General features: G+C 29.6%; 7 protein-coding genes across 7 annotated transcripts, besides 2 other annotated features; 3 read left to right on the forward strand and 4 right to left on the reverse strand.

Moving 5' to 3' along the window:
* Nucleotides 1–259: 259 nt before the first annotated feature.
* On the forward strand, nucleotides 260–496 carry TVAGG3_0413180 (N-acetylmuramoyl-l-alanine amidase family; the record flags this gene model as incomplete). Its single annotated transcript, XM_051233171.1, has 1 exon — nucleotides 260–496. One exon carries the CDS (start codon nucleotides 260–262, stop codon nucleotides 494–496), a length of 237 nt encoding a protein of 78 aa, XP_051102901.1.
* Nucleotides 497–2,588: 2,092 nt separating this feature from the next.
* Nucleotides 2,589–18,244: a mobile genetic element.
* Nucleotides 6,145–7,538, forward strand: TVAGG3_0413200 (phage tail repeat-like family; the record flags this gene model as incomplete). Its single annotated transcript, XM_051233172.1, has 1 exon — nucleotides 6,145–7,538. A coding segment is annotated over one exon (1,394 nt), but the record flags the coding sequence as incomplete, so codon positions are not given.
* On the reverse strand, nucleotides 11,946–13,448 carry TVAGG3_0413210 (integrase core domain containing protein family; the record flags this gene model as incomplete). Its single annotated transcript, XM_051233173.1, has 1 exon — nucleotides 11,946–13,448. The coding sequence occupies one exon, from the start codon at nucleotides 13,446–13,448 to the stop codon at nucleotides 11,946–11,948; it is 1,503 nt and encodes a 500-aa protein (XP_051102903.1).
* On the reverse strand, nucleotides 13,577–14,335 carry TVAGG3_0413220 (uncharacterized protein; the record flags this gene model as incomplete). Its single annotated transcript, XM_051233174.1, has 1 exon — nucleotides 13,577–14,335. The coding sequence occupies one exon, from the start codon at nucleotides 14,333–14,335 to the stop codon at nucleotides 13,577–13,579; it is 759 nt and encodes a 252-aa protein (XP_051102904.1).
* TVAGG3_0413230 (DNA/RNA polymerase superfamily) lies at nucleotides 15,106–16,180 on the reverse strand (the record flags this gene model as incomplete). The annotated part of the gene is made up of 1 exon (XM_051233175.1): nucleotides 15,106–16,180. A coding segment is annotated over one exon (1,075 nt), but the record flags the coding sequence as incomplete, so codon positions are not given.
* Nucleotides 18,245–20,913: 2,669 nt separating the features above from the next.
* TVAGG3_0413250 (uncharacterized protein) lies at nucleotides 20,914–23,565 on the reverse strand (the record flags this gene model as incomplete). Its single annotated transcript, XM_001297179.1, has 1 exon — nucleotides 20,914–21,996. The coding sequence occupies one exon, from the start codon at nucleotides 21,994–21,996 to the stop codon at nucleotides 20,914–20,916; it is 1,083 nt and encodes a 360-aa protein (XP_001297180.1).
* Nucleotides 23,566–24,002: 437 nt separating this feature from the next.
* Nucleotides 24,003–27,536: part of a mobile genetic element that runs on past the window's edge.
* Nucleotides 26,397–26,639, forward strand: TVAGG3_0413270 (serine threonine-protein phosphatase family; the record flags this gene model as incomplete). Its single annotated transcript, XM_051233176.1, has 1 exon — nucleotides 26,397–26,639. One exon carries the CDS (start codon nucleotides 26,397–26,399, stop codon nucleotides 26,637–26,639), a length of 243 nt encoding a protein of 80 aa, XP_051102906.1.

Below are 27,536 nucleotides of genomic sequence, written 5' to 3' on the forward strand. Positions count from 1 at the left end.
AAACATTTTATTCAATTTACATGTTGTCAATTCTTCAAATAATTTTTTTTATTAGCATAATAGTCATTAAATTCTTCAACAGATGAAAAAATTTTTTTCAGTAATTGGTTTAACAACGTTAATTTTTTGTTGAACATTAACTTTCATTTATTTCTTCCTCCTCTGTTCCATTTATTTTTAAAATCGGTTTCATTTATCATTAAATAAAAATTAGAATATAAGTGATGAAATATATTTTTTAATTAATATTAAATCAGAAATGGCGGCAGGATTCTTTAAAAAATTATGGGATGGAATTAAGAAAGCTGCAGGTTGGGTTTATAAAAAGGTTATTAAACCTGTTGCAAACTTTTTGGCACCAGTAGCGAAAACGGCAGGAACTATCATAAGTGGAGTATTAGGTACAAAAGCAGGTAATCCAGCGATGGGAGCACAAGCAGGTAACGCAATTGGTGGAATTGCTGAAGGAATACTTAATAAAATAGGTGGTAAATAGTGGAAAAATAAAATATTATTTTTATCTTAGTATTGGTTGTAGTCTTTGATAAACTTTTTCTCCTTTATTTAAAATTTCTCTTATTGGGGCAGCTTTTGGTGTTATTGATTCAGCTACGTCACTAATTGCTTCTTTATTCTTAAATATCCAATTTGCTCCCTTCTTCAATGTTTCCCAAACTTTACTCGCTCCTCTTTTTACTCTATCCCACAGTTTCTTAAATATACCTGCAGCCATAGTTGATTATTTCATTAAAATTAAAAATTCATTTACATCTTTTAATTTTGAATTTTTATTTATTAATAAATGACGACTAACTATTTAGTGCCAAACACTAAACCAATTAATGGAAATGTGTTTCATTCATTCGAAAAGATAAATGAAATATTCGCAAAGAATGACGGTAGAAGATATTATAGAGAACTTGAAAGTTCATGCTATGACTCTGATGCTCCATATTTTGATGATAAACAAACTCATTTAAGAATTACAAATCCGGCTCATGATGTGAACCAATTAGGTGACACATATATTAAACGCAAAGTTAAAGCAACTCTTGTTTCAAATAAAGCTTTCACATGTGATGCCGCTTTTAAATGTATGCGTTTATTCGTTGGTTACAAATCATCAAATCAAAGCTTTAAACAATTAGAAGTAGAAACTGAAAGAGGTGATGCCGGTTATCTTCAGATGGATTGCGCCCGTGAATCTTTTGCATTTGCAACATATAAACCAAAATCAGAAAGGAAAGTTAAAAAGTTTGTTCATTCGTTATATAATAATGTTCAAAAATATGATAACTCAGTATGTGGTAAATATATTGACCCATCGAAGTTTTCAAGAAAGCAAATGAAGAAGTTGATGTCACTTTTGATATGATTATTCCGGTAAATGATTTGTTAGCATTTCAGGCGTTCGATGATTATCCTAAATCATTTGGGATATCATTCTTAAATATTATGTTTTCAGGGATACTTTAGTATTTTGTCAGGTTGACCCGTTAAGAGTTGCTGATTTACAAAATTACGTTTTGAAAAGATAACTGATGAAAATTATGAAAAGATTATGAATCATGTTTATAAATATGATCGCAAATTCCAACAAATCGGACTTCCTGCCAAATTAATTACAGCTTAGCCGCTACATCTGCTGACGCAACAGTTGATGACGTTATTATTTCATGCACAAAGATGGAAGTTTTAGAGGATAAATGTATTACACCAGGATACGGTTTAATTGAAGAATCAGTTAAAGCAATACCACGTTTATTCAGTAAGGAAGATCCATTCATGATTCCAGCTCAACATATTGACGTTCGTTCACTAAATGGAGGTTGCATCACTCCAAAGGTATTAGCTCAGATTTCTCATATGCTCTTCATAATGTTACAGATGTTGTGTTAACATTTCCGAAAAATGCAATGCAAAGAACAGTTTTAGAAAATCCAATGCTTCGAGGTCTTCAGGTCACTATAGATTCAAGAAACTTCCCCGATCAAGCGATGACCACAGTGGGTGACATATTCTTTACACGTATGCTTCAAGCTTCTGATTTAGATGGAGTGAATGAATGCACGGAAGAATATGAGGACTCATTAACTAGACCACTGAATGCAGATGATGGCACGCCATTAGCTAGAACATGGAAAGACCAAACCTCATTCTTATGCACTATTCCAGTTCAACGTGATGGAGCGGGTATATTCTTTGATGGATTAGAAACTTTTAACTCACAAGTTACAGTACAAGTGAAAGCTTATCCAATCATTCAGGGTGAAAATGACACTTACTGTTCAAAGGTGACAAATCCTCCTCAGGTTTGGTTTACTAGGACTACATATTGGACATGGACACCGGATGAAGGTTTGAAATATCATTCAACAGGTACACCACCACAGTATAGAAGTTCATATGATGAAATATTGATGAATAGAAATGTTTAAAATTATAAATTTATTTTTGATTAAATGGATTTAAATTCATCCACCCCTTATGAAGAATTAGCAGGAGTATATAATACATACGTAGATGATATGATTAATGAAGCATTGAGTGATAATAAACATGCTCTATCTAAGGAAAAATTAATGAAAATTCCATATTCTGAATGTTACTTAAATTCAATCACTGCAGCAATTGGTAAACAAAAAAAGGTAAAACATTAACGATATTAAAACAAATTATCATTATTGCTAACACTTCCCCCTATTCACATGTGTTAATTTATATCAACCGTTCAGGTTCACCTTCAGATGATACATTTGAATCTTTAAAGCATTTAATCAAAATTCCAATTATTTATTTATCACAAGAAGAAGCAGAAGATTATTTAAAAAACTTTTTAATGTATAAAGAATTATATAATACAATCAAGAAGCAAGGATTAGAGGATAAAATTATTGATAAACAACAGGATGAATTATTTGAAACACTTTCCATTTCAAATTTTGATAAAGAATTTTTGCATTCACTCATTTTTCTAGATGATGCAGTGAAATCAAAACTAATAACAAATGAGAAATCATATTTTAATCAGTTATTAACTCAATGTCGACACATTCAGTGTTCATTTTTTATGGCTGTTCAATATTTCAAAGCATTAAGCACAAACATTAAATCAAATCTATCAACACTTTTCATTTTCAGTGGGTTTAGTCGTCAACAGTTGAACGTTATGCTTTATCAAGTGAATTTACCAATGAGCATTAATGAACTTTACACACAATATCAGCAATTAGGTGAACATGGAAAAATAATAGTTGATTTAAATAAAGGGGGTGTTAAATTTGATTAACTTTTTATAATTAATTTTTATTTTTTATTTATAATTAAACATGACAGAAATAGCAAATCTTTTACAAGTTCCATTAAAACAAGGGACAAACAAAAGGGGTGCATATAATAGAACTATGAAAGTTCCCGATGGAATGAAAGAATTAGTTCATATTGTTGCTGGTCTTCAAAAAGATGTTAAACAAATGAGAAATGTTTTAACATTACCAGAAGCTCAAGCATATGCCAAACGTCACGGTCCAAATTGGGAAGCACACGAAGCAGACATTACGGGTCCAAATGGAAAACCTGATGGTATAAATGAAGTTTTCGTTACTGATGGACAAGGTAATATTAAAGTCATAAATGGTTATAAATTAACTGTATCTGATTATCCTAAACGTAAAGCATATAATGAACATTATCCTATGCAATTTGATGAAAATGGAAAAGCTGTTAAACAATACATTGGAGAAGGTGAAAATGGTCCAATTAATTCATACCGTCATAATCCATATTCTTATTTCAATGAGGAATTAAATGCTATTGAAGAGGGACCGGAGGATTACCACGATATTCTAACCAGTTTGATGGTCAATATGCAAATATTAGACCTGAAATTTCAGCTAAGAAATTCTTTAAAGTTGCTTTATTTGATCCAGTTTTCGCAAATGTTAAAGATGAACTTAAACAACAATTCCAACCAATTATAGTAGCAAGAATTGCATCAGGTGCTTTATCTCAAGCATTCAAAGATTTAATTAAGAAACCATTATATCAGCAACGAGGTTTAACTTATGATTTAGTTAAGGAATCAGATAAAAGAAAATTTGAGAAATCAGTTGATTATAAGAATGCAATTAATGAATATATTCGGTCTATTAATTTCGATGAAACAGCTAAAAATCAACTTCATGAACAAATACAGGGAATAATAGATTCAAAAGTTCCAGTAAAATAAAAGTTTAAATATATTTTTTTTATTCGATTATAAATGAGAAGACGTTTTACTAGTCAAAAGAACACTAACGCAAAAGCAGAGATTACGGTTGGTTATAACGTAAATGATGATAAATCACGAATTATTCAAAATGTTAAAGTTAATGTTAGCCCTGAATTAACAAGGTCAGCAACTCAACCAAATTTATTAACTCATGACTTACCGAAGAATGAGGAGAATGAAGACCCAATCATTTTATCTGAACCTGGTAAAGAACCCGTTGAAATTCCCACTTATCCAACATACCCAGCACCTCTTTCATCAAACATCGAGAACCCATATAAAATAGACATTAATTTTGAATTAATGAAAATTTACCGTGATATAATAATTAATAATTATGATTCAATAATAAATTTAATTGACCAATCCGGTTTAATTATTTTACCTTATGAATCATTAATTCACATTATCGCCATTCTTTGTGATGTTCAAGATTCAGACGTTAAGATTCAATTTTTCATAGATGATGAGGTTTCATGCTGTGGAATAGTTGCAAAAATAAATCCTATAAAGGATATTAGCACAATTAAGATATCAAAGAACGGAACAACAACAGAACTTCATTTAACATATAATGATATTTATAATAAAATAGTTGATGAATATAAAATATCACTTGAAAAATTCTTTGTTAAGGCTATTTAATATTCAAGCATTAACATTAACGAATAATAATCCTTTGAATCATAATCAATAATAATTGACCTTTCACCAGTTTCTATCGTTTGTTTTATTTCTTTTTGTTCCCCACTATCCGGATCAGTCATTGTAATTGTTTTTGTTATAGTATCAGCTTTATCTTTAACTTCAATCTTTTTTCCATCAGGATATTTAAACCAAAATTCCAAAAATTCGATATTGTCAATCTGTTCATATTTTAATCTATCAATTGCATTTTTAATACCATCTGAAAATCTTATGAAATGGTCATTATATGGGTTTGATTGAACTAAATTTGAATGAAGTGAAATATAACCCGATGATGAATATGACATCGACTCATATTTTCTGAAAACACTAAAATTTATAACATGAATGAATTTTTTATTCGTTGAATTTATGAATTCTTGAGGTAATCTTATTTTAGTTTTATTTATCACTGGAAAATAACGCTTTACCATATTTTTAATCGTAATAAAAAATGTCAATTATCAATATTATTTCGAATAATAGTTGTGAATTAAATTTAACAGTTAGCGGAATTTATAATGTTACTCTCGTTTCTGTGAGTGGTAAATTTAATCCCATTCTTTTAGACCCTTCAGATTATATATCATTTATTAAAGATGACCATGAAAAAACGTATGATATGTATATAAATAATGTGATCACGAAATGGGATATTAACATGATTTTAAGTTATTTAAATGAATCATTTATCGTATGGTATGAAGAAAATTTTAAATCAAAACAAAAAACTTTTTGAACTTGATGAAATAAATAACCTTATTAAATTCCCGCTGAAAATTAAATTTTGTACTCCTCATTTTCGTTCATTGTTGGGGATATTAAATTTTGAAAAAGATGTTGGGGATGTTTTGTATTCTGACACTGGTTCCAATTTCATTTTAATCAAATGTGATAAAGTTAATACCCCAATGAGATTTTCACATCAAACATTAGACCCTAACTCTTACCCATCAATACAAAACATTTTATCCATCAACTTAAACACATTTTCTTTATCATATCCGTTTCAATTATCCGGGAATTCATTTATTCTTCATTCAAAAGATTTATCAAATATTAAATTTAGAATAACTGACCTATTTGATTGTGATTTAGAATTTATGAATGAAATATTATGGCAATTTCAAATAGAAAAAATAGCTGATGAGATAACGGATTAAATATTTATTTTTAAATCATAATAAATGATTAAACAACAGCAACCACAGCAACTTAAGGCGCAAACCATTACATACGCCATATATGCATATAATTCAAAGACGGCAGAACAAACACAAAAGTTGAAATATGGAGATTTGGAGATAGTATTGAAAAATGACCATTTCGAATTCGTTTGCAAAGGTGGTGCAGTGATATCAAATATAAAAGAAATTTTATTTATGAATTCAAAAATTAAAGGTATAACGGATGATATAACATCAATTCCACCAGAAGAACAAAGATATTACGCATTAAATGCATTTCCCAAAGTTTTGAAGATTGGAAGATTTAATTTAAATGAGGAATTCATAAAAGGTTTCCTAAATGACATAATGAAGAAAGCAGATAAGGAATATGTGGCTAGTGAGTTAGAGAAGAAAGCAAATTTGGTTTATGTTGATGAAAAAGATAATGAAATTAAAGAAAGGGTTGAATGGTATCATGAATGGACATCGAAGATTTTTAAAACTAAAGCTGATACAGGTTGGGTTTCAGGATGTTTAGACCTTAAAGCGGATAAAACTTATGTTAATGATGAGTTAGAGAAGAAAGCAAATTTGGTTTATGTTGATGAAATATACCAAAGTTTGATAGGAACAACAAAAAATATTGAAACTATTGCTGGTGACTTTTCTGTCAATGAAGAAAATAAATATTTTAGATGGCAGTTTGTACAGTCCTTAAAAAATGGTACACGGTGTAAACTCATTCCGAAAAATAACAATGAAATGTATGTAAGTTATAAAAAGAATGATGGCACACAAGTTAAAGTTCCATTAGACAACAACTGTTACTTAAACTTATATGGAGACGAACAAAAGAAATATTTAAGAGTTTATGAAATGACAGATATGACATTGTCTAACCTAGCTCCAGCACCATATTATTATGACTATGGAGATGATGTCAGAACACCACATGTAGATGAACAAAAGTTAACATTATATTTAGATTATTATAGATATAAAAGATATAATGCAATAGAAAAAACAAGAATAGTATATTATTATACAGATGACAGAAATAAATATTATAGTCAAAATTTTACCTACCCTGAAAACATAAGATTATATTATAAAAAATATTCTAACACAAACCAAAAGAAACCTGAAATAGTTGCACTATATTTTAAGTTCAAAAGAGACAATCCTATAATATCTCATATGTTTGATTTAATGAACCCAGTAGGTTCTATTTATACATCTACGGATGCAAGAGGTCCTCAAGCAATGTTTGGTGTTGGTGCATGGGGACAAATAGTCGACAGGTTTTTGTATTGTGCAAACTCATCAAAGGAAACAGGGGGAAGTAAAACGATTACAGGTGAAAATTTACCTGCACACAGTCACTACATAGATTTAAGCACATCTCAAGCGGGTTGGCATAAGCATAGATATTGGGATTGGTCAGGAATGACAAAAGGTAAAGGATATGATGTTAAAGATGACGTTAAGTTTGCTATAAATTGTTACTGGAGTGACACTCAGGGAGAAGGAAACCATACACATTTCGTTTCAGGATATACACAAACAACAGGACAAAGTAAAGAATACATGCCACCATTTATGACAGTTTACGCATGGTATAGAGTTCAATGAACGCTCAATGTTTGTTTCACAAACTTTAGGAGCTCCAAAAGAGTGAACGGTATAATTTAAATTTTTATTTTAGTATAAATGAAGATTCTACCATATGGTGTTATTGGAAGAGATAAAGATGGAAACCCAATATTTGATCCAAAGTTAAAATTCAAGTTACTGACAAGACAACAACTTGAAAAGTTGTTGAAACCAAAACAGGATGAGAAAATGAGAAAGAAAAAAATTTAAATTATGTAATTTTATTTTTTATCATAAATGACAAAATTAATTAAGCCAACTATTTCTAAATTAATGTTACCAATGAAATCATTTCGTGGAGTACTTATCCCAGGTTCTTCACAATTAGCTGGGGTAGGTGTTGTGACTCAAGGTGGAACGTTAGCGAATCCATTCAAATTATTAACTAAAGATGAAGTTAATAAAATGATGATAAAATAACTGATAACAAAATTTGATTTCAGGTTATTCAATAATTAATTATTTTTGAAGAACTGAAGGTGTCACTATGTCACTATATGTTATCGTTAATGGTTTCGTTAATGATTTCAGGTTATTCAATAATTAATTATTTTTGAAGAACTGAAGGTGTCACTATGTCACTATGTGTCACTCGGTTATTTAACTTCTCTGAAAAAATGAGACAACATGACATTTTGACAACATCACTGGAAATATATGTTATCGTTAATGATTTCGTTAATGGTTTCGTTAATGATTTCGTTAATGGTTTCGTTAATGATTTCGTTAATGGTTTCGTTAATGATTTCAGGTTATTCAATAATTAATTATTTTTGAAGAGCTGAAGGTGTCACTATGTCACTATATGTTATCGTTAATGGTTTCGTTAATGATTTCAGGTTATTCAATAATTAATTATTTTTGAAGAACTGAAGGTGTCACTATGTCACTATGTGTCACTCGGTTATTTAACTTCTCTGAAAAAATGAGACAACATGACATTTTGACAACATCACTGGAAATATGATGCAGCCCAAAAATAAAATTAGTTTTAAAATTATTTTTATTTTTTTATTCCTATATAAATGACGGCAACAAACAACAATAGTGACTATATCGTTTCTGATGAAAAAGTTATTGATCCATTAGTTGAGGAATTAGTTGAGGAATTAGTTGTGGCAACAAACAACAATAGTGACTATATCGTTTCTGATGAAAAAGTTATTGATCCATTAGTTGAGGAATTAGTTATGACAGAAACTAAAAAAACCCTCAGCGAAAGAATTGGTAAAAACATGATTGATTTACATAACTACCTCAAACATGATGGAGGAGGAAGAGGAAAAACCGGTATGGCTTTATTAGTAAATAAAATTCCAAATTTAACGATTATAGATGTTGATATCAATAAATCGTACAATGATGAACTTAAAGAAACGGTTAGAAAAGACATTTTATCAAAACTTTCGGATAAAGATGTTATCGTTAAAACCGCTTCGGGAGGTCTTCACATTTATTGCAACACTAATTTCTTCTATGCAGTTTCGAACAGAATGATTAAATGTTATTCCTGCAATGATTATGATATTGATATAATGACTTCTATTGATGATTCAAAGCGTTCATTAGTGGTTATGGCTGATTCAAGAGTTCGCAAGAATGCAACAGAACCAATCAATACATACTCATTCATTCGTGGAAGTTATGACTCAACATTAACTAGAACAGTGAATGATGTATTAAATGATTTGAATATTAAGGTAAGAGTTGAACAAAAGAATGAAGAAATAAAGACTATCATGAATGAAAACAAAAGATGCAACATTGACGATAAACTTGCCCAGAGCATAGTTGATGGTATCTGTGATTTTGAAGTACATAATGACGGTGGAAACATGAATTTAGAAAAAGAAGTTACATTATTCACACTGTTTCAAGCAATTAATTCGTTACCTAATCATTTAATTAATGAAGCATACGACAACGTTTATAACTTCTGCAGTTTAACAGAAAATGCAAAAAGTAATTTTGAAAAAGCACGTGATAGATATGCATATTTAATGACTTCTCCATTTGTTTTGGTGAAGATTCTAAAACTATATCAAAAGGAATATTATGATGAATATGTTTTACCTTTATTACGTAAGCCAAAAATAACATTTGATATAAAACTTGATGACTCGTTTTTGATAACAGATATTAGACGCAAGGCTGAAAATCATCAGTATAAAAACAGTTCTGAAGTAATTGAGGATTTATCACGTGTAACCCGTTTTGTAGATTGTGGAAATAAATATTTCATTCAAAAGGACTACAATATCCACGACAAAATGAATCAAATATCATTCGTTCTTCAATCAAACATGAAAGAGTCACTTAAAATGATTAAATTATTTAAAGAAGAAGGTAAAACAATAACAGCATGGGATGTACTATTAAATCAATTGTCTTCATTAACCGTTAAGGGTGTTTGCTTTAAATCTAATTCTCCTGATGTTTTCTCAACGTTTCAAGGTTATAAATACAACATTCTCGAAAAACTAGATTACTCAAAAATTGAGATGTTTATGGATTTCATTCATGAAGTTATTTGTGATAATAACGATGAAGTGTATAAATACCTTCTCGGCTGGATTGCATCAATGATTCAACATCCTGGAATCAAGAATGAAACAGCAATTATTTTGAAAGGACTTCAGGGAACAGGTAAAAACAGATTCACGGACATTATTTCTGAACTTCTCGCCGGTTATTCATGTAAAAACATTACTGAAATAAGTGAGCTAACGGGTAATTTCAATTCAGTAGTTGAGAATAAAATGTTTCTTGTACTTAATGAACTCAAGAATGTTGGTGAAGATAGACTCGCAAACTTCAACGCTTTGAAATCAATTATAACGGATAATGAGATTAGAATTAATGAAAAGAATCAACCCAGAAGAACAGCTCAAAACGTTGCAAACTTCATTTTCGTAACTAACAACGTTTACCCTGTCAAAATTGAAGTTGGAGACAGAAGATATGTGGTTTTAAGAGTTAATGGTAAATTCAAGGGTCAATTTGATTACTTCAAGAATTTAATGAATTCATGCACAAAGGAATTTTATGATAATTTACTGACGTATTTTATGCAATATGACCTTTCATCATTTAATGTACGAATCATACCAATGACTGAAGCCAAACAAGATTTAATTGAATTATCATCAAATCCTTTAGATGTATGGATAAATACACATTATGATGAATTGTGTGCAGGTATGATATGTAAAAATGCTTTATTCTGCAAACCATCAGACATGAAAGACAAGAATTTTCAAATGAGTATTAAAGATAAATGTGATAAGAAACAGAGAAGAATAGATGGTAAACAAACATGGTGTTATGTTTTGAAAGAAGAAATGAAAGGATTATATAAACAGGTTGAACCAAACGATAATGAGGATTCATTTACTGATGATGAAATACCTGTAAATGAAGCTTTATAAAGTATGATTGGAATTTATTTTTGCATTAATCCCACTATGTTGTCAAAATGTCATGTTGTCTCATTTTTTCAGAAAAGTTAAATTACCGAGTGACACATAGTGACATAGTGACACCTTCAGTTCTTCAAAAATGCTTCATAAGTGCCTTCCTCATTAATCCCACTATGTTGTCAAAATGTCATGTTGTCTCATTTTTTCAGAAAAGTTAAATTACCGAGTGACACATAGTGACATAGTGACACCTTCAGTTCTTCAAAAATAAAGTATTATTGAATAACCTAAAATCATTAATGAAAATATTAACAATAACATCAAATTTAATTTTTATATAAATGGATACCCCACAAGCTCAAAATTTACCACGAATCATAACAAGGGAGGAAATGATAAAAATGATGCAAGAACTAATTAAAAAACAACAAACCACGAAAACCGAGAAGATGAGGAATAAAAAATTAAATTTGGATTGAGTTTAAAAATTCATCTTTATTAAATTCATCTCTTCCAATCAATTTATTTATTCTATTAAATTCTTTTATTTTTGCTTCACCCAGTTTAAGGATTGAACGATAAGTTTCTAATTTTTCGATTATTTCTTGATCGTTTTCAACCCCACCACATTGCGGCTTCTTTTTATAATAACATATTTTTGATTTAATTTTGTTTAGTTTCTTTTTATATTCATCGTCCGGACTCTTGGCTGCTTCGTTGTCACTCATTTCTTACGAAATAAAAAAATTAAATATTATTTAAATATAATGGAGTAATAAAATAAATCGGAATTTCTATTAATTTATTGTCAACCTCTACTAATGCATTACCGTTAATATATCTAACAAATTCAGCTATTGTGTCAAATCTTCGTCTTCTTTTTGTCATTGATTTATCAGTTTTTCCATAATCGAGATGAATCAAAACTTTATCCCCTTGTTTAAAATTCATGAGCCCCGAATTAATTTGTTCACGTTTAACATCATTTAACCTTTCCGTTTGCTTTCTAATATATTCCCATTCTTTTGAAATATCATTTTTCATTTCCACTGGTTTCATGTTTATACTTCTATGCCATGTATTATTGTAATAATATACTAACTGCTGTATGATGGAGTCATGATTTCCATCCCAGTATATCTGACCGTTAACCCCTAACGCATCTCTAAGAGTTCTCATTACCGCATCAACTATTTTATTATGAAACGTATATGGAGAAGATGAAAAGTAAAAATTAATTTGTGGAAAATAATGAGCCATAGCTGCCTGAAATCCTTTATCACAATCACCCCTTATATTATCTACTCTTTCATGATCTAGTAAGTATTGAATAGCTCTTCGTGTTTCCTGTTCCGTTTTCCCTTTCACTGGAATGCAATATAAATATCGAGTGTTTACGTTAATGGCAAATAAATAAGTAACGTTTCCTTTTGAATATTCTAAATGATCGATTTCGTATGAATATGGATATGGTGCAAATGAGGGGCGACTAAATTTTTCCTTTAACGGTTGAATTTTTGGGTCAGTTGGTTTATTTAATATTTTAAAATCCTTTTTAAAATCTTTTTGCTTCTTAAATGTTTGAAATGGATATAATAAAGTGAATGATGAAGGATTAACTGAAGGAGGAGGTTTTGGTGTTGCAAGTGGTTTAATTTTATCTGCTTTGATTTTGGATTTCATTCCTTTTTTCATTAATTCTGGATGTATTTTATTCATTTGTTTTAAATATACTGTATATAAACGTTTGATATACTTTCCCACTTCGAGTTTATGTTGAAGGATGAATTCCAAAAGTTGATCTTCATTTAAAAGTCGGGCTGAATATGGTTTAACTAATGAATCATAAATTAAAGCTTGTGCTTCATTTATGGTCTGAAGGGCCTGGGCGTTTTGCACTTTTAACTGTTGAACATTTGGCTTTTGCGGCTTGGGATTATATAATTTATATAATTCATCAATATCTTCTTCTGTTAATACTTTATTTTTGAAATCTTTCAATTGTTTAAGTTGCGGTTTAGTTTTTCCCTTTGCATATTCATTATTTTCAATTTTGTCTTTAATTTCAGAAATTATTTTATCATGATATTTCAAAATATCATTTTCATAATATGGATAATAATAATCCATATCATCACCCGTTATAGTGTTATCATATTTTTGGAGATATGCTTTTAAATCATAATAAGTAAGAAAATTTTGATTAAATACTAAATCATCAATTAATCTTTTTAAATTTACATCATCCATTTATATAAAAATAAAATAAATGTTTTAAGGGTGCCCACCTCTTTGATCAACTTCATAACCATCATTAACGGTTCCTTTTTGTCTCATTTGTGAATCCCATTTTTTTAAAAATAAAATTTCAAATTGTATTAAATAAATGGCATACAACATCCATTTTCACAACATACAGCCTTAGTGTGTGCTCCTGTTAATGCAGTCTTACCGATTGTTAAGCGAGTCATTGACCTGTTTTTAAGTTGTAAATTAATATTCTGACCATCAAATATCACTTTATCATTTATTATATCCAAATAATTTTTAGGTGTTAATTGTTTATTTTGTCGTAAACTAACTCCTTTCATTTTTTGTGCAATCTTTTTAAAATCACTTCCATCAATTGAACCGTTGAATGATGTATAACACTTGGGGCATAAAGCAACCATGTTATCGCCTTGTTTCTCAATTGCTAAACCCAATAACTTCTTCTCATGTGCTTTTTCTTCAACTTTATTCTTTAATTTAGGTTTAAATTTCTCATCAAAACTGAAGAAATCAAATGGTGCGAATTTGAAAATGTTTTTATCATAAAATTGTTTATCGGTAACAATTGCTTGAAATGCTTGAGTGTTAGGAAGACTTGGATCGCCAGCGATTGCCCAATAAGATGAATCAGTATCACCTTCAATGAAATGAAAACGATTAACATCCATGCATTTATACATAAAATCATAAATGAAAACTAAATACCAGTATTTAGCATTATCTAAAGTAAAGAATGCCTCTTGTAAACATGTTTCACATCTATAAAATCTATCTTTGAGCATCACTTGATATGTATCCTCACCTATTTCTCTTATGTTTTTAAACTTATTTGACATACATGCAATGCGTGCCTTCTGTGCATTCATTATTTTAGTCTTTGCGTAATTTTGTGTATTCATTGCATCGTAACCATATGATCCATTAAGTGAAATCTTGCAAAATAAACTTTTTCCTTTATTTCCTTCTAATTCAGCCTTTTGTCTTTCATTCATAAATTTGTTCGCAAATTCATTAAAACAAGTGTTTTTAGTAAATGTTAAAATTGATTGAATATCATCAATGATAAAATGAAATCTGTCGATTAGATACCAAAGATAATAAGAAGAAAATGGTTGATAATGGTTGTGTGTTGATGCTAACTGAGTTAATTTTCTCTGTTTCTGGTCAACTGGTAGATTGTTTGATTTCATGTAATTATACATAAAACTGCCAATTGTTTTTTCATCTGTGATAATATCTAAGTTTCTTATTATCGGTAAAAAGTTTATGTAATCATTAATGTATTTTTCATCAATGTGACCCTTTACTTCAGCCACGAATAAAGTATTTTTCTTTCTAATAATTCCCAATGCTTTTGCTTTCTTTGTTGCTGTATCACAAATGATAACACCATTCAATCTTCCCGGCATATACATTTTATGGTCAGTATATTGAATGAAATCATGAGGATTAGATGAAAATGATGAAGGATATAATGAATTAAAATCAACACCAACGAAATGAGTCATAATGTTGGAAGTGTCCTCATTTGATACAGTTTTAGTTTCTGGATTATATGCAAGTTTATTAATGTGCGTGATTCCTTTAAGATTTACTCTATGTTGAACATTTGATAGACCACCAGTAATTCCATTACGGAGAATGTGATAAGCTTCAACTGAATCTAAAGTCATTGGTAAATTATTTTTTAATGCATAATTTCTTAAATTGATTCTTAAACGTTGAACATCTTCATCTTTATTTGATTTTACGACATTGCAATAACAACACATTAACTGACAATTTTCTTTAGTATGTGGTTTTTCATTATCGATTCTATCCAATGTTGGTTTATTAGCATATGTAAACGCTTTACCACACATTTTGCATTTAGATGAAAGGATTAAATCGTGATAGTATTGAAAATCATCCATTGAAACATTATTTTTAGTATCTCTTTTTGCTTTTTCATCTTGTTTCTTATATGATTCAATTTTATATTTCCAATACTTTTTCGTTAATTCAAAACTTGATTCTATCTTTTCCTCAGGATATTTTTCATTAAGATTAAAGTCTTTATATGCTAAAGCGTAACGAATCATTGAAGCATTTGATGATAAAGAAAGATTATGAAGCATATCAATTTTATAAACAAATGTTTCTTCAATAATTTTATCAATTGGGTCAATCATAATTTCAACATCTTTATTGCAATAATGAATAAAATATTCTAATCTATTCTTAAAATTTTTAGCATCATTGAGATATATTTGATAATCACTATCTGATATAGTTTCTTGAGTTAATGCTGAATAAAATGAATCTTGAGTGAATGGTTCCACTTTATATAATTCTTCTTCGTAATTCTCCCATGTGATGAATTGATAAGGGAAAAAGGATTTAACACGTGATTTATTGTTTCCGAAATCTTGAGTGAATTGATCCAATGTTCCACCCGCTATATAATTTCTGATGTCAATAAATCTCAATTCATATGGAACGTTTGTTTTCTTTACAATGATTTGCTTAAATTGTGAAGATGAACCCAGCATTGATTTTATTTTCCATTTTGCAGTGTTTAAATCACGAAGAATTAAATTTAAATCAAACTTTCCCGAATTAAAACCTATGATATTCACTTTATTAAATTCCTCATCTAGAAGTTCTTTAAATGCTTCCTTCTGTTTTTCATTTAATGTAAGGGACAACAATAATTCATTGTATTGACTCATATTTGATTCAACAACTAATGAACAGGTTGAAAATAAAAACTCAATCCAATCAGAAATAAAAGAATCACTTGAAGTTAAGCAAAAATTCCTCGTATATGTTTTATCATTTAATTTAACCGTTGATGATACCATGAATGGTTTTAAGTAAGCATTCAAAGTTGCACACTCAGAAAGTTGTAATTCTTCTTTAGTCTCTAATGTTTCAAAGTCAAAAGTAATATAATATCTTGTCGGTTTATAATATTCCTGCAAATTGTGAGCTAATAACCACTGATATATCTTCTGTTTCATAATATGTGGTGCATATGGTTGCTGGGTTTTTTGCAATTGAACGTCTTGAATTAATCTTCCATTATTTTCTTTACATTTCTCACAATGCTTTAAAAATCTTCTTTGGTTTTTCCTTTCTGGATCATCGCGGATAGAATAAACTTTTTCTTTACAATATGGACAAACTTTATAGCCGGTGAGTGCTTCAACGTCTGTTATTCTGTCAGCGTGAAGTTTTCCACATGGACTCTGTGTTAATAAAATATTTACTGTTTCAAATTCTGGATCTATCATTATTGATTCCACTAATGGAAAGTCTACCTTATTTATGTCCACGTCTTCTGGTTGAGGATCACAATAATAGAAATCAATATTAACATTTAACATTCTCGCTAATCTCTCACTTTCTGATGAAATGTCAAACCCTTCATATGCATCTATTGCTTCATTTAAATAGCTTCTACGAGTTTTAGGATTAGCACCATCAGGAATGTTATAGAAGCGTTTAAATAACCTTCTACCTTCTGCTCTAATTTGATTATCATTCATTTTAGCTGTTCCGTTTTTGTTCATTTATGTAAGAATAAAAATTAAATAAAAATAAAGTTTATTTATTAAAGTCCGTAAAATGAATTAAGAATACATAAATTTTTATCATCTGCGACGTGACAAATACATTTTAATTTACTCAAGAATGCATACCCTGATACATTAAATCTAATTCCTGTCTTATTTAATTTCACAACTTTGAAAAGGAATGTATGAATAGCTATAAAATGATGAGAAGATGTTTTATGGGTTGCTTCCATTTTTTCTGAAATAAATGAATAAATATAATGTTTATAAGTTTTCATATCTTTTATGTTCTTAATAACGAATGGTATAGACCTTTCAACTTCATCTTCCTTCGGTGCTGTTCTTTCATATGAAACATTATTGGTATCTTCAACAATGAAACCACAATCACACAAAATTTTATAGGTTCCAATGGTTTCTTTTGATATTTTATCTAATAAATCAAAAACTTTATCAACACCTGTGCATTTATTTAAATAATAATTTGTGTAAATATCATGATCTTCTTTTTTAATCGTATTAGTTGCATATGTCACGTTTTTAAGAGCTTTTTTGAATTTCTCAGAATCTAAAGGTGGTGAAAGTAATATACAAGGGTATTCTTCATTATCAATAAATTGTAACTTATGTTTATGAATAAATTTAGTTCCTTCTTCTGAAAGTGTTTCATCTATTTCACCATCTAATAAATTTTGTGTTGATTCTAAGACATAATTTTTATATCTTTCTTCATGAGATTTCTGAACTTCTGATTCTGAAGCTGGGATATTCATTAAACCCTCTACTTCATTTTCAACTTCTCTTAATTCCTTAATTTTTTCATCTATTTCATCTCTTATTTTTTCCAGTCTTTCAATTTCATCATATTCATCATCTTTAATCCGTTCTTCATAATATTCAGGGAAAACATCAGGTTCTTTAGGTTTTTCTTTTTTAGATGTGGGATATAAGAAATTTATAACATCATCTTTATTCATTTTTCCATCATAATCAAACTCATTTAAAAACTCCGCAAATTTTTGACAATTTCTTAAATAATATTTATCAACTTCATAACCCGCCTCCTTTAATATATCCTTTATTTCCTCATTTGTGAATCCCAATTTTTTAACGCTGTTAGTTGTGACACTCATTTCATACGAATTAAAAATAAATTATTCAAAAATGTAAGACATGAATCAAATAATTGATTTCATAAATTCAAATAATCATTAGTTTCTTAAAGTTCAATGTTGAACTCATCAAATTCATCTTCATCATCATCATTACCAATAGCGAGTTTATTTATTCTTTCGATTCTATCTTTTGATAGTCTATCGTTTAATTTTTTCTGAAGTTTTTCGTTACCAAGTTCTAAAATTTTACATGGATGATATTTAAACTCGTTAAATTCTTTTTCCTCAGTTTTAATCATTAATCTACAAAGAACTTTAGTGAAGTGGTTTTGTTGTTTAAACCACTTATCCTTAATATTTGTTATAAATTCAATATTCGGAATTAATTCCCAAATTTTTGAATTTTCGATTAATTTACCATCAAATGCAAAAGCAATAGGTTTAATATTAAACTTACCTTTATAAAATAAACTTTCTATGTAATCATCAAAATAAACATCTACTTGTTTAACTTAGGTGAGAATTGGTGAAAGTTTATCCATTAATTGATTCACAGTCACGAATCTTGTTCCGTTCATTTATGTAAGAATAAAAAAAATAAATTATTTTTAAAATTAATGTTAATTATTTTTAATGTGTTTATTACATCATGTATGGGTTGAGTGTAAATGTCTTACATTTTTAAATCTTGATTTATTCTAAAACGTAAGAATAAAAACCGTAAGAATCATACATTTTTTACTTCATATGTCAAAAATAATGATACAAAATCGTTCAATATCGTATGAATTCTTACATTTACAAAAAAAGTCACTAAACCCGTCATATCCACTACTTCCATTACATATCATATAAAAAAATAAAGAAAAATTTTTCTCCCCGTCTTATTGTTTTATATCATTTTTTTCGAGGCTACCCTCAGTAAATGACATCTAAGCAAGTCATCCTTATTCAAAAACCACATGATGAAGAGTTACAGGAGTACTTTTCCAAGAGTGATTTAAAATTCACGAGCTTTTTTGTTGAAAAAGTATGCAACTGCAAAACATTAATCGAATTTCTGAATGCTTCCATTTGTGCACCAGATATATTTATTAAAAAGTCAATAATGCGCAAATTAATTCATGAATTCCGTTTCAGAGGAAAAAGCTTCATGTTTGCAGATATTAGTAATTCGAACGTAGATTTAAATGATCACGATTACATTCTATTTTGCAATAAATACGACTTTTATGGGTATATTTCAAAAGATCAAAAGAAAATTTCCCAAAGTCCACTAAGTATTAATGCTATTATTAAGGAAATATTCCCCAGTAGTAAAATTCAAATCAAACCATGGAAGGATTTTCGATTTGGAATTAAAAATGCATTTTACGTGAGATGGCTATATTTTACAGAGAAAGCTCCTCCTGATTTTTCTTAATAACGACTTATATTCGTTTATTCATGACATTTATATCAATTGTATCAATATTGACAGACAAATATCCGAATATTTAGTAGCAATTGATGCAATTAATAACAAAAACCCTGTTTCAATTTATTCAAGCAATAAATTCCTTGGATTACTAATAAATTGGTACAAAAACCAGTCATCCCTTCCATTTCCTTTATATTATAAGACATCAGATCAACCAGACCTTATTTTAGAAAGTAAATCTACCAAAGCCGTTTCGGTTTCAAACGAAAAGAACAATATGTTTTCAAAGGCGTAAAAATAGAGAAACCAAATGTTTCATCATTCAAACACAAGAAAGTTGTTGAATTGAATGTGCATAAGCCAACAATTACTCCATTAAATTTAAGAAAAAGTGATGAAATTGTAAAATCTCCTCCAAAAAGAGAGCAACGACTTCAAACAATACTAATGATCTCTCATTAGTTTATTTAATCTCAGAAGGATATAATTTAATGATAAGGCAAGATGGATATCCATGTTTCTGTCCAGCATATGTATCAAAGACGCAACCAATTAAGATAAAAGTTTTAGATGCTAAATTTAAACCAATAAACCACAGAATACAATTCTATTGCTACCAAACACCTAAATATTCTTTCAGTGATGAAACGAAAGAAAGTAATATTTATATTGATGAATATTCAAGTAATATTTCTCTCACGATTTATTTCACTGACGAATTCTACACGAACTTATTTTTTAATTTCCAAATCATTGAAGACTTGAGTTATTACACTCAACCAGAGAAATACAGCATTCTCTGCCTTAATCAGAGCCAGATTTGGATTTCTGACAATACTCAGATCAAACAGTAGCTATTTTACTTTGTATAATAATAATAAAAAACATTTTAAAATTGTAGAATTTCAATATTAACTTGATAGAACTTCATATTTATTTCATAACTTATTAAATCAAGAGGTTATAAAGTTATATAACTTGCTAATAAATGCTGCTGTATGAAAACTTAATATATTACGATATCTTATTTGCCCAGGTATTTATTAAGAAGTACAAGAAAATTCGAAAGAACTAATCTCAATTTGGCATCAAACTTTGATAATCTTGATGCTGTAAAGGATCTTAGTAGCCCCGGAGTTCTAAAAAAATATGTATCTGCCTCAGCTATTTTAGAATCATTGGGAGATTATATTTATTTTCACCTTAAAATAGAGATCCAAAGATTTTTATAGAAAGTAAGTAAATGCATTTGAGAATACAAGTATTGATAATTATCAAAAATATACAAATAAAATCGATTTCAGGATAATATGAGAAGGTGTCGTGATAAATGTGAGTCATCTCAAAATAGATTAACGACGTAAACGCCATTGATGGATGAAATTAGGTCCTTCTGTATGTAAAATAATCTTTGTACGATTTGGAAGTGCACATAAATAAGGAGAATATAAATTAGAAAGATTTAATTCTGTCATTGAACTTGATTTCTTAATATAATATTTATCTGTTGGAAATGTGTTTTCTTCAAAATGGCATTCATTTACAGTAACTAAGAAATATTCATTAGACATTACTGATAAATTAGAAGCATTGTTTCCTTTGTAGAAACAATGATTTACTGAAAATGTAACTTCATAGAGATAGAAAATTCCATCACCATCTTTAGAAACTTTGTTATTAATAACATTACAAAAATAGAAATTTTGTGTATTTTCCTGATGATAAAAACAACATTGTTCGCTTGATGAAATATTTTTGAAATTACTAAAATTTGTTGTTGAAAGAGAAGATGGCTTCACACTAGAAAATGCTGTATTTTTTTCAAGATTTGAATCAGAGATATTTATTGATGATAACAGAATAGATCCATATCTATTATACAAAACAGCTGAAGCTCCTGTACTTTGAGTGAATGATGATTCAATAACAAAATTCTTGTGATTATCATCATTTGTCACGCAAATATATGAATGAGATCCTGTTTTATAATCTTCTGTGATCTTAGATTCATAACTACAGACTTTGTATTGAACAAATGATCCATCTCCTTCCCCAAATTCTGATATTGCCATATATATTGATCCCCCGTTTTTATTAGAAGAACAATTAATAAAAGAAGATGTTGAAACAAGAACTTTTGTATCTGCAGTTGGTTCAGAAATTCGAATAACACCTTCTGGACTAAAATTTTTAAAAAGAACGTAATCAACAAAGACGTGGTCGCATCCTTTGACAGTTCGATTTGTATTGACATGTGTGTTAATTTCTGCATTATCATAGAATCTATTCCATATGTCGTTTGAAGCTGAGAAATGTAAAGAATTCTCTCTTAGTTTATCCCTAGTTCTTTCGCGAGAACTGAGAGCTTCTTCTATATCTTCAAGCAAACCGGATGACATGCGACAGTAACTAGAAGATATTATTAAAAGAAGCATGAGATTGCAAAACAATTGAAAAATAAAACATGTCAAAAAAATCACATTATTAGAACGGATCTCACCTACAACCAATTTTCATGCATTATTTATCAATTATGAAAATGAAAAATTTCAACAACGTTATATTTTCTGAAAATTTGAATGTGGTAAAGTTCAAAATAGCTTTTCGCCATTTCGTATCAAATTAATATTATTCATATAAATATGGAGACTCTTAACACATAGTAGCATCAATTATGAGTAATTTTTGCATTGCAAGTTAGGAATATTTTATCCCAATTAGTGGAATTTTAGAAATATTTTATATTTCGAGTTTAGCTTTGAAGCTTTCAGTCCTTTTTTTTCTCTTTTCTTTCTTCGACCTTTTTTAGTAACTCACCAATTAAAAGTCTTTCTATTGTTTTGGAATTTTCTTATTGTAAAAAATAATCGGAATTTTCTTTTCAAATTTACAATGTAAAGAGTGTCAAAACTGCATGAAAATGATGTATTCCTATATAGAGACATTACATATTCGATTATTGATGTTAATGCAAGGAAAGTTCGTGTTGGAACAGGTGTTGAATCACTCGAAAATCCAAATGCTGTAGCTTTGGATTATGGGCCGGACTTACAGATCCCAAACATTGTTTCATATTGTGGTACAGTATTTAGTGTCACAGAAATTGCATACAAAGCTTTTAGAAATTGTTTGCAAATTCGTACAATTAAAATTGGGTTTTCCATCGAAATTGTTCGAGCTTACGGTTTTTCGCAATGTAGAAATGTCATATCTTTGACATTCGATCAAAATAGTAGATTGCAAATTATTGAAGACTTCGGTTTTTATGATTTTTATTCATTAACATCACTAACATTTACTGGAGACAATCTTACAGAAATCGGAATCGGTGCCTTCGCATTTGCATTTGTATTAAAGTCGGTGATTTTTCCTCCATCAGTCACTACCATTAAAGTACATGCACTCAGAGGACTTGATTCATTAAAGTCAGTACAGTATTGCGGTAGTACGGCCATTACTGAAAACGTTTTTGATAGAGAACCAGCAAATGGACATGCAACTCCTTCTAATATAATAGTTAAGGTCACCAGATCATATCCTACTTCTAAATTTGCAACAGATACTGTGAGTGTTGATAATTCTATTTCGTGTAATTTTCCAAAAGCAATTACCTATAATTTAATATGTAAATCGCATAACTACACATATGTATTTCTACGATATTCAATATTATTTGCTTTTCTTATCATATAAAAAAAATTAATTAAGGTCCTTTTTTCATTTAAGGTACCCTATTCAAAAAATGAAAGGGGGCCCCTCACAAAATTGAAGGGGTACCATTCAAATTCTATCGAAATAGTACCTTAATTAAAAAAGCTCTCAACCGGTACCATTCAAATTCCCTCAAAAATATTGAAAAGATTTTAGGTATGCTGCTAATATAGTTAGTAGCATCATACAGAATGCATAGACAAATTTTTTACTAATTATTTTTTCTTAGCAATTCAAATTCGAGATCGCTTAACTATGCTTAGAATCATAAGCATAATAATTTTGCAAAAGGTATGGGAATAATTTGAAAATTAATTTCAAAATTATTAATACTAGTGCAAGCTAGTGTAAGCATGTAAATGCATATTTGTGCACTGATTCGATACTCTTTTTTGGAAATTGTACTTTATCTTAAATTTCGAATACAAATTTTTTGAATATGTGTATTGAAACTGTAACCTTTTGTCTAAGTTGCATTCTAATATAGCTCGAATTCTAAAAATGGGACTTTACTCCTCTTTCTTTGAGAAAATTTTAGACAATAGCCAAATTGCTAATTTTGTTGGAGTAATACCTGCATTGGGAGGTATAATATATTGTTCAGGGTTGAAACAAGGAGGTAGTTAGTGATAAAGCATAGTTACCACATGAAATGCAGTAAAATTTTGAGTCTAAACGTCTTTTAAACCATCAAGTATAAATTATAGAAAAAGATACTTTATATATAGTTAAAAAAAAAAAAAAAAAAAAAAAAAAGGTAGTGGGGCTTCCAGGCACTTCGTGCCTTCTAGCCCTGAAGATGTTTAGTATAAATGAAGTCTTAACAAAACATTTACGAAGAAGTCTTGACAAAGTCTTTACGATGAAGTCTTGACAAAGTCTTTACGAAGAAGTCTTGACAAAGTCTTTACGATGAAGTCTTGACAAAGTCTTTACGAAGAAATCTCAACAAAGTCTTTACGATGAAATCTCAACAAAGTCTTTACGATGAAATCTCAACAAAACATAGACAAGAAAGTTCATGAGTGTAAATGACCCAAAAATATATTTTAGGGTAGAAGGGTATATCTACCCCGTTTTCTACCCTCTTTTCTACCCTCGTGAATTTTCATGAAATTTATACAGAATTCAATAAAAATATATTTTAGGTGAAGAGGTGAGATTTCACCTGTTTTTTCACCTAATTTTTCACCCTCTTGAATTTTCATGAATTTTACACCAAAAATATACTACTAGGGTCATTTATGAAGAAATCTCAACAAAGTCTTTACGATGAAATCTTGACAAAACATAGACAAGAAAGTTCATGAGTGTAAATGACCCAAAAATATATTTTAGGGTAGAAGGGTATATCTACCCGTTTTCTACCCTCTTTTCTACCCTCTTGAATTTTCATGAAATTTACACCAAAAATATACTACTAGGGTCATTTACGAAGAAATCTCAACAAAGTCTTTACGATGAAGTCTTGACAAAGTCTTTACGAAGAAGTCTCAACAAAGTCTTTACGAAGAAGTCTTAACAAAGTCTTTACGAAGAAGTCTTAACAAAGTCTTTACGAAGAAATTCATGAAAATTCAAGAGGGTAGAAAAGAGGGTAGAAAACGGGGTAGATATACCCTTCTACCCTAAAATATATTTTTGGGTCATTTACGAAGAAGTCTCAACAAAGTCTTTACGAAGAAGTCTCAATAAAACATCTGTCAAAAACCTTAACCGAGTAGTTTTCATGTTTTGTCACTTTTCTGTCACTTTTCAGGGAAAAAACATTTTTATTGTATATAAAATGAATTTTACAAAACCACCGTTACCGTTCTTTGGAAATAAGAGTAAATGTAAAGATATTATATTGAGAGAACTTAAGAAACTACCGAATGGTCTAACATTTGTAGATTTGTTCGGTGGAAGTTTCTATATATCCCATTTGTGCCATACTGTATTTCCTGACTCAAAGATTATATGCAATGACTTCGACAACTATATGAACCGTCTCAAACATATACCAGACACAAACAATATATTGAAAGAGTTAAAAGAAAAGATACCTATAGGTAAGATGGAACGTATACCATTAGATAAGAAAAATACTGTCAGAGAGGTTTTGAAAAAAGCAGAGTATATTGACTGGATAGTATATCTTCTAGACTATTGTATAGTGGTTCTATAAGAGTTCATGACATTGAAACACTTATGTCAAAAGTTTTATATCTTAACTATACAAAGGTTTTCAAAGAGAACATAGAAAAATATACTGAGGGTATAGAGTTTGTGAGATGTCGTTGGACAGAGTTGTATGAAAAATATAAAAACAAGGAAAATGTTTTCTTTATAGTAGACCCGCCGTTCTATAACACATATGATTTTCAATACCAAGTAGACTGGACTTTGAGAGACTCTTTAGAAACTTTAGACGTTTTACATAACCATCCATGCTTTTACTTTACATCCGATAAAAGTGGTTTGGAAAGTGTCATGAGATGGTTAGAGGACATACATGACTATGAGTTTAGATACGATAAGATAGAATATGAGAGAGGTCCTATAAACTGGAGAAAGTGTCACAATAAAGAAATTTTACTAGTAAGTAAATGTGGTTTGAAATAGGACTACTTGTTTTAGGTTTTTTCCATTGTGTCATTTATTTATTTGACGTGGCAGAAAGATATAGAGAATATGAAGATGAACCAATGCCTGCAAATGTTCAGCATATGTACTCGTAAGAGATATTTTTATCTAATATTAAATGGACGCACAGAACTTAGCGAATGCACAGCAACCTGGACAACCAAACCCAGAGAATATTCCAAATGAAGTTAGAATACAAACTGCAATGGCAAACTATGGTCAAGTGCCAACAGATGTACAAATGCAAACTGCCATGTCAAATGACGCTGCGTTAGGTTTGCCACCATGGTATGCAAATATGAGATGGAAAGAGTTTTATACAAACCCTGAGGTGGGATATAAACAACTTTATGCAGATGACGCGAACACAGGAGTTGACCCAGAGTATGTTTTCTACCAGAGGAGAAACAGAATGTATGAGCTCCAGTTAAAGAATGCTATGGAACTCAACAGGAAACGTAAGAGACTAGGCGGACATTAGATTTTTACATATAGTAAAATGGGTTTCTTCAGTAAGATAGGAAACTTCTTTCGAAATGTTGGAAGAGGTATATGGAATGGAATAAAAACCGTAGGAAGAGGAATTTGGAACGGTGTCAAAAATATTGGTAAAAGAGTAGGTCAGTTCGTTGGTATTATACCTAAAGACCCTGAACCAGAAGAACAAGCTCCTGTTATACAACAGCCTGAACCTGCACCACAGTCTAGTTGGCAACCAAATCCAACACCTCAACCGTATTAAAAAATTATTTTTTACCGTTCGATAGTAGTTGTATATGAAACTAAGTTCTAAGTAAAACGCATGGTATAATGGAATTATTCTTTTTCTTCCATCTGTAGTAAACCATACTTGAAAGTCTGAAATACTTCCACTTGGTGGTTCGTATAACTTTGTAGGTTTTTCGTAAAAGTCATTTGCCAAGCATAAAAAAGAGTTTTGGGCGCCAGAAAATGAAGCATGAACAATAATAGCAGCTGGGTCGAAAACATCTTTAAATAAATATGGTTCATCTCTTGCATATCGACTGTAAATATTTGCTAAAGGAAGTTCGACTTTCTGATTTAACATTCTTTGCAAATAATACCATGACATTGCAGTGAATTCTGTATATATTTGTTCGTCTTTCTTTGGATTGTCTTCGTAGATTTGAAATGACACTTGTGAATTTGTTTGTCATATACAATTCTCACATAAAGTGTGCTCTCGGTATTTGCATATTCATCAGCATATTTTGCATAACATGAATTTATTTTATCTTCTATATTTTTTTAACGCAGTCTGTAGAGAAGATGAAAGGTCAACTTGTATTAGCTCAATTTCTTCCCACATTTTTCGTTTCCCTTCAGATATATAATCTATATGAACCTTACAATAAATGGAAAACTTTTATCTTCTACAGACACAAACTTCATTCTACGAAAGCCAATAGCTTTTGTGACAGATGGGTCTCTTAACCATCTTAATGGGTAGTCAAAACGATAGCCTTCATGCTTTACGCTCTCTGTCTCAAACTTTTGACCGACATTAGTAAAAAGTTCATCTAATGGTTTAGTTGTAGCAACTCTTGAATTTTCTTTTTCTATTGGAAGCATATTTTATCTAGAATAAAAATGTCAAATGAAACAGCGTCTATGAGAG

The sequence above is a fragment of the Trichomonas vaginalis genome, chromosome V, assembly GCF_026262505.1.
Source record: "Trichomonas vaginalis G3 chromosome V, whole genome shotgun sequence".
NCBI classification, from domain to species: Eukaryota; Parabasalia; order Trichomonadida; family Trichomonadidae; genus Trichomonas; species Trichomonas vaginalis.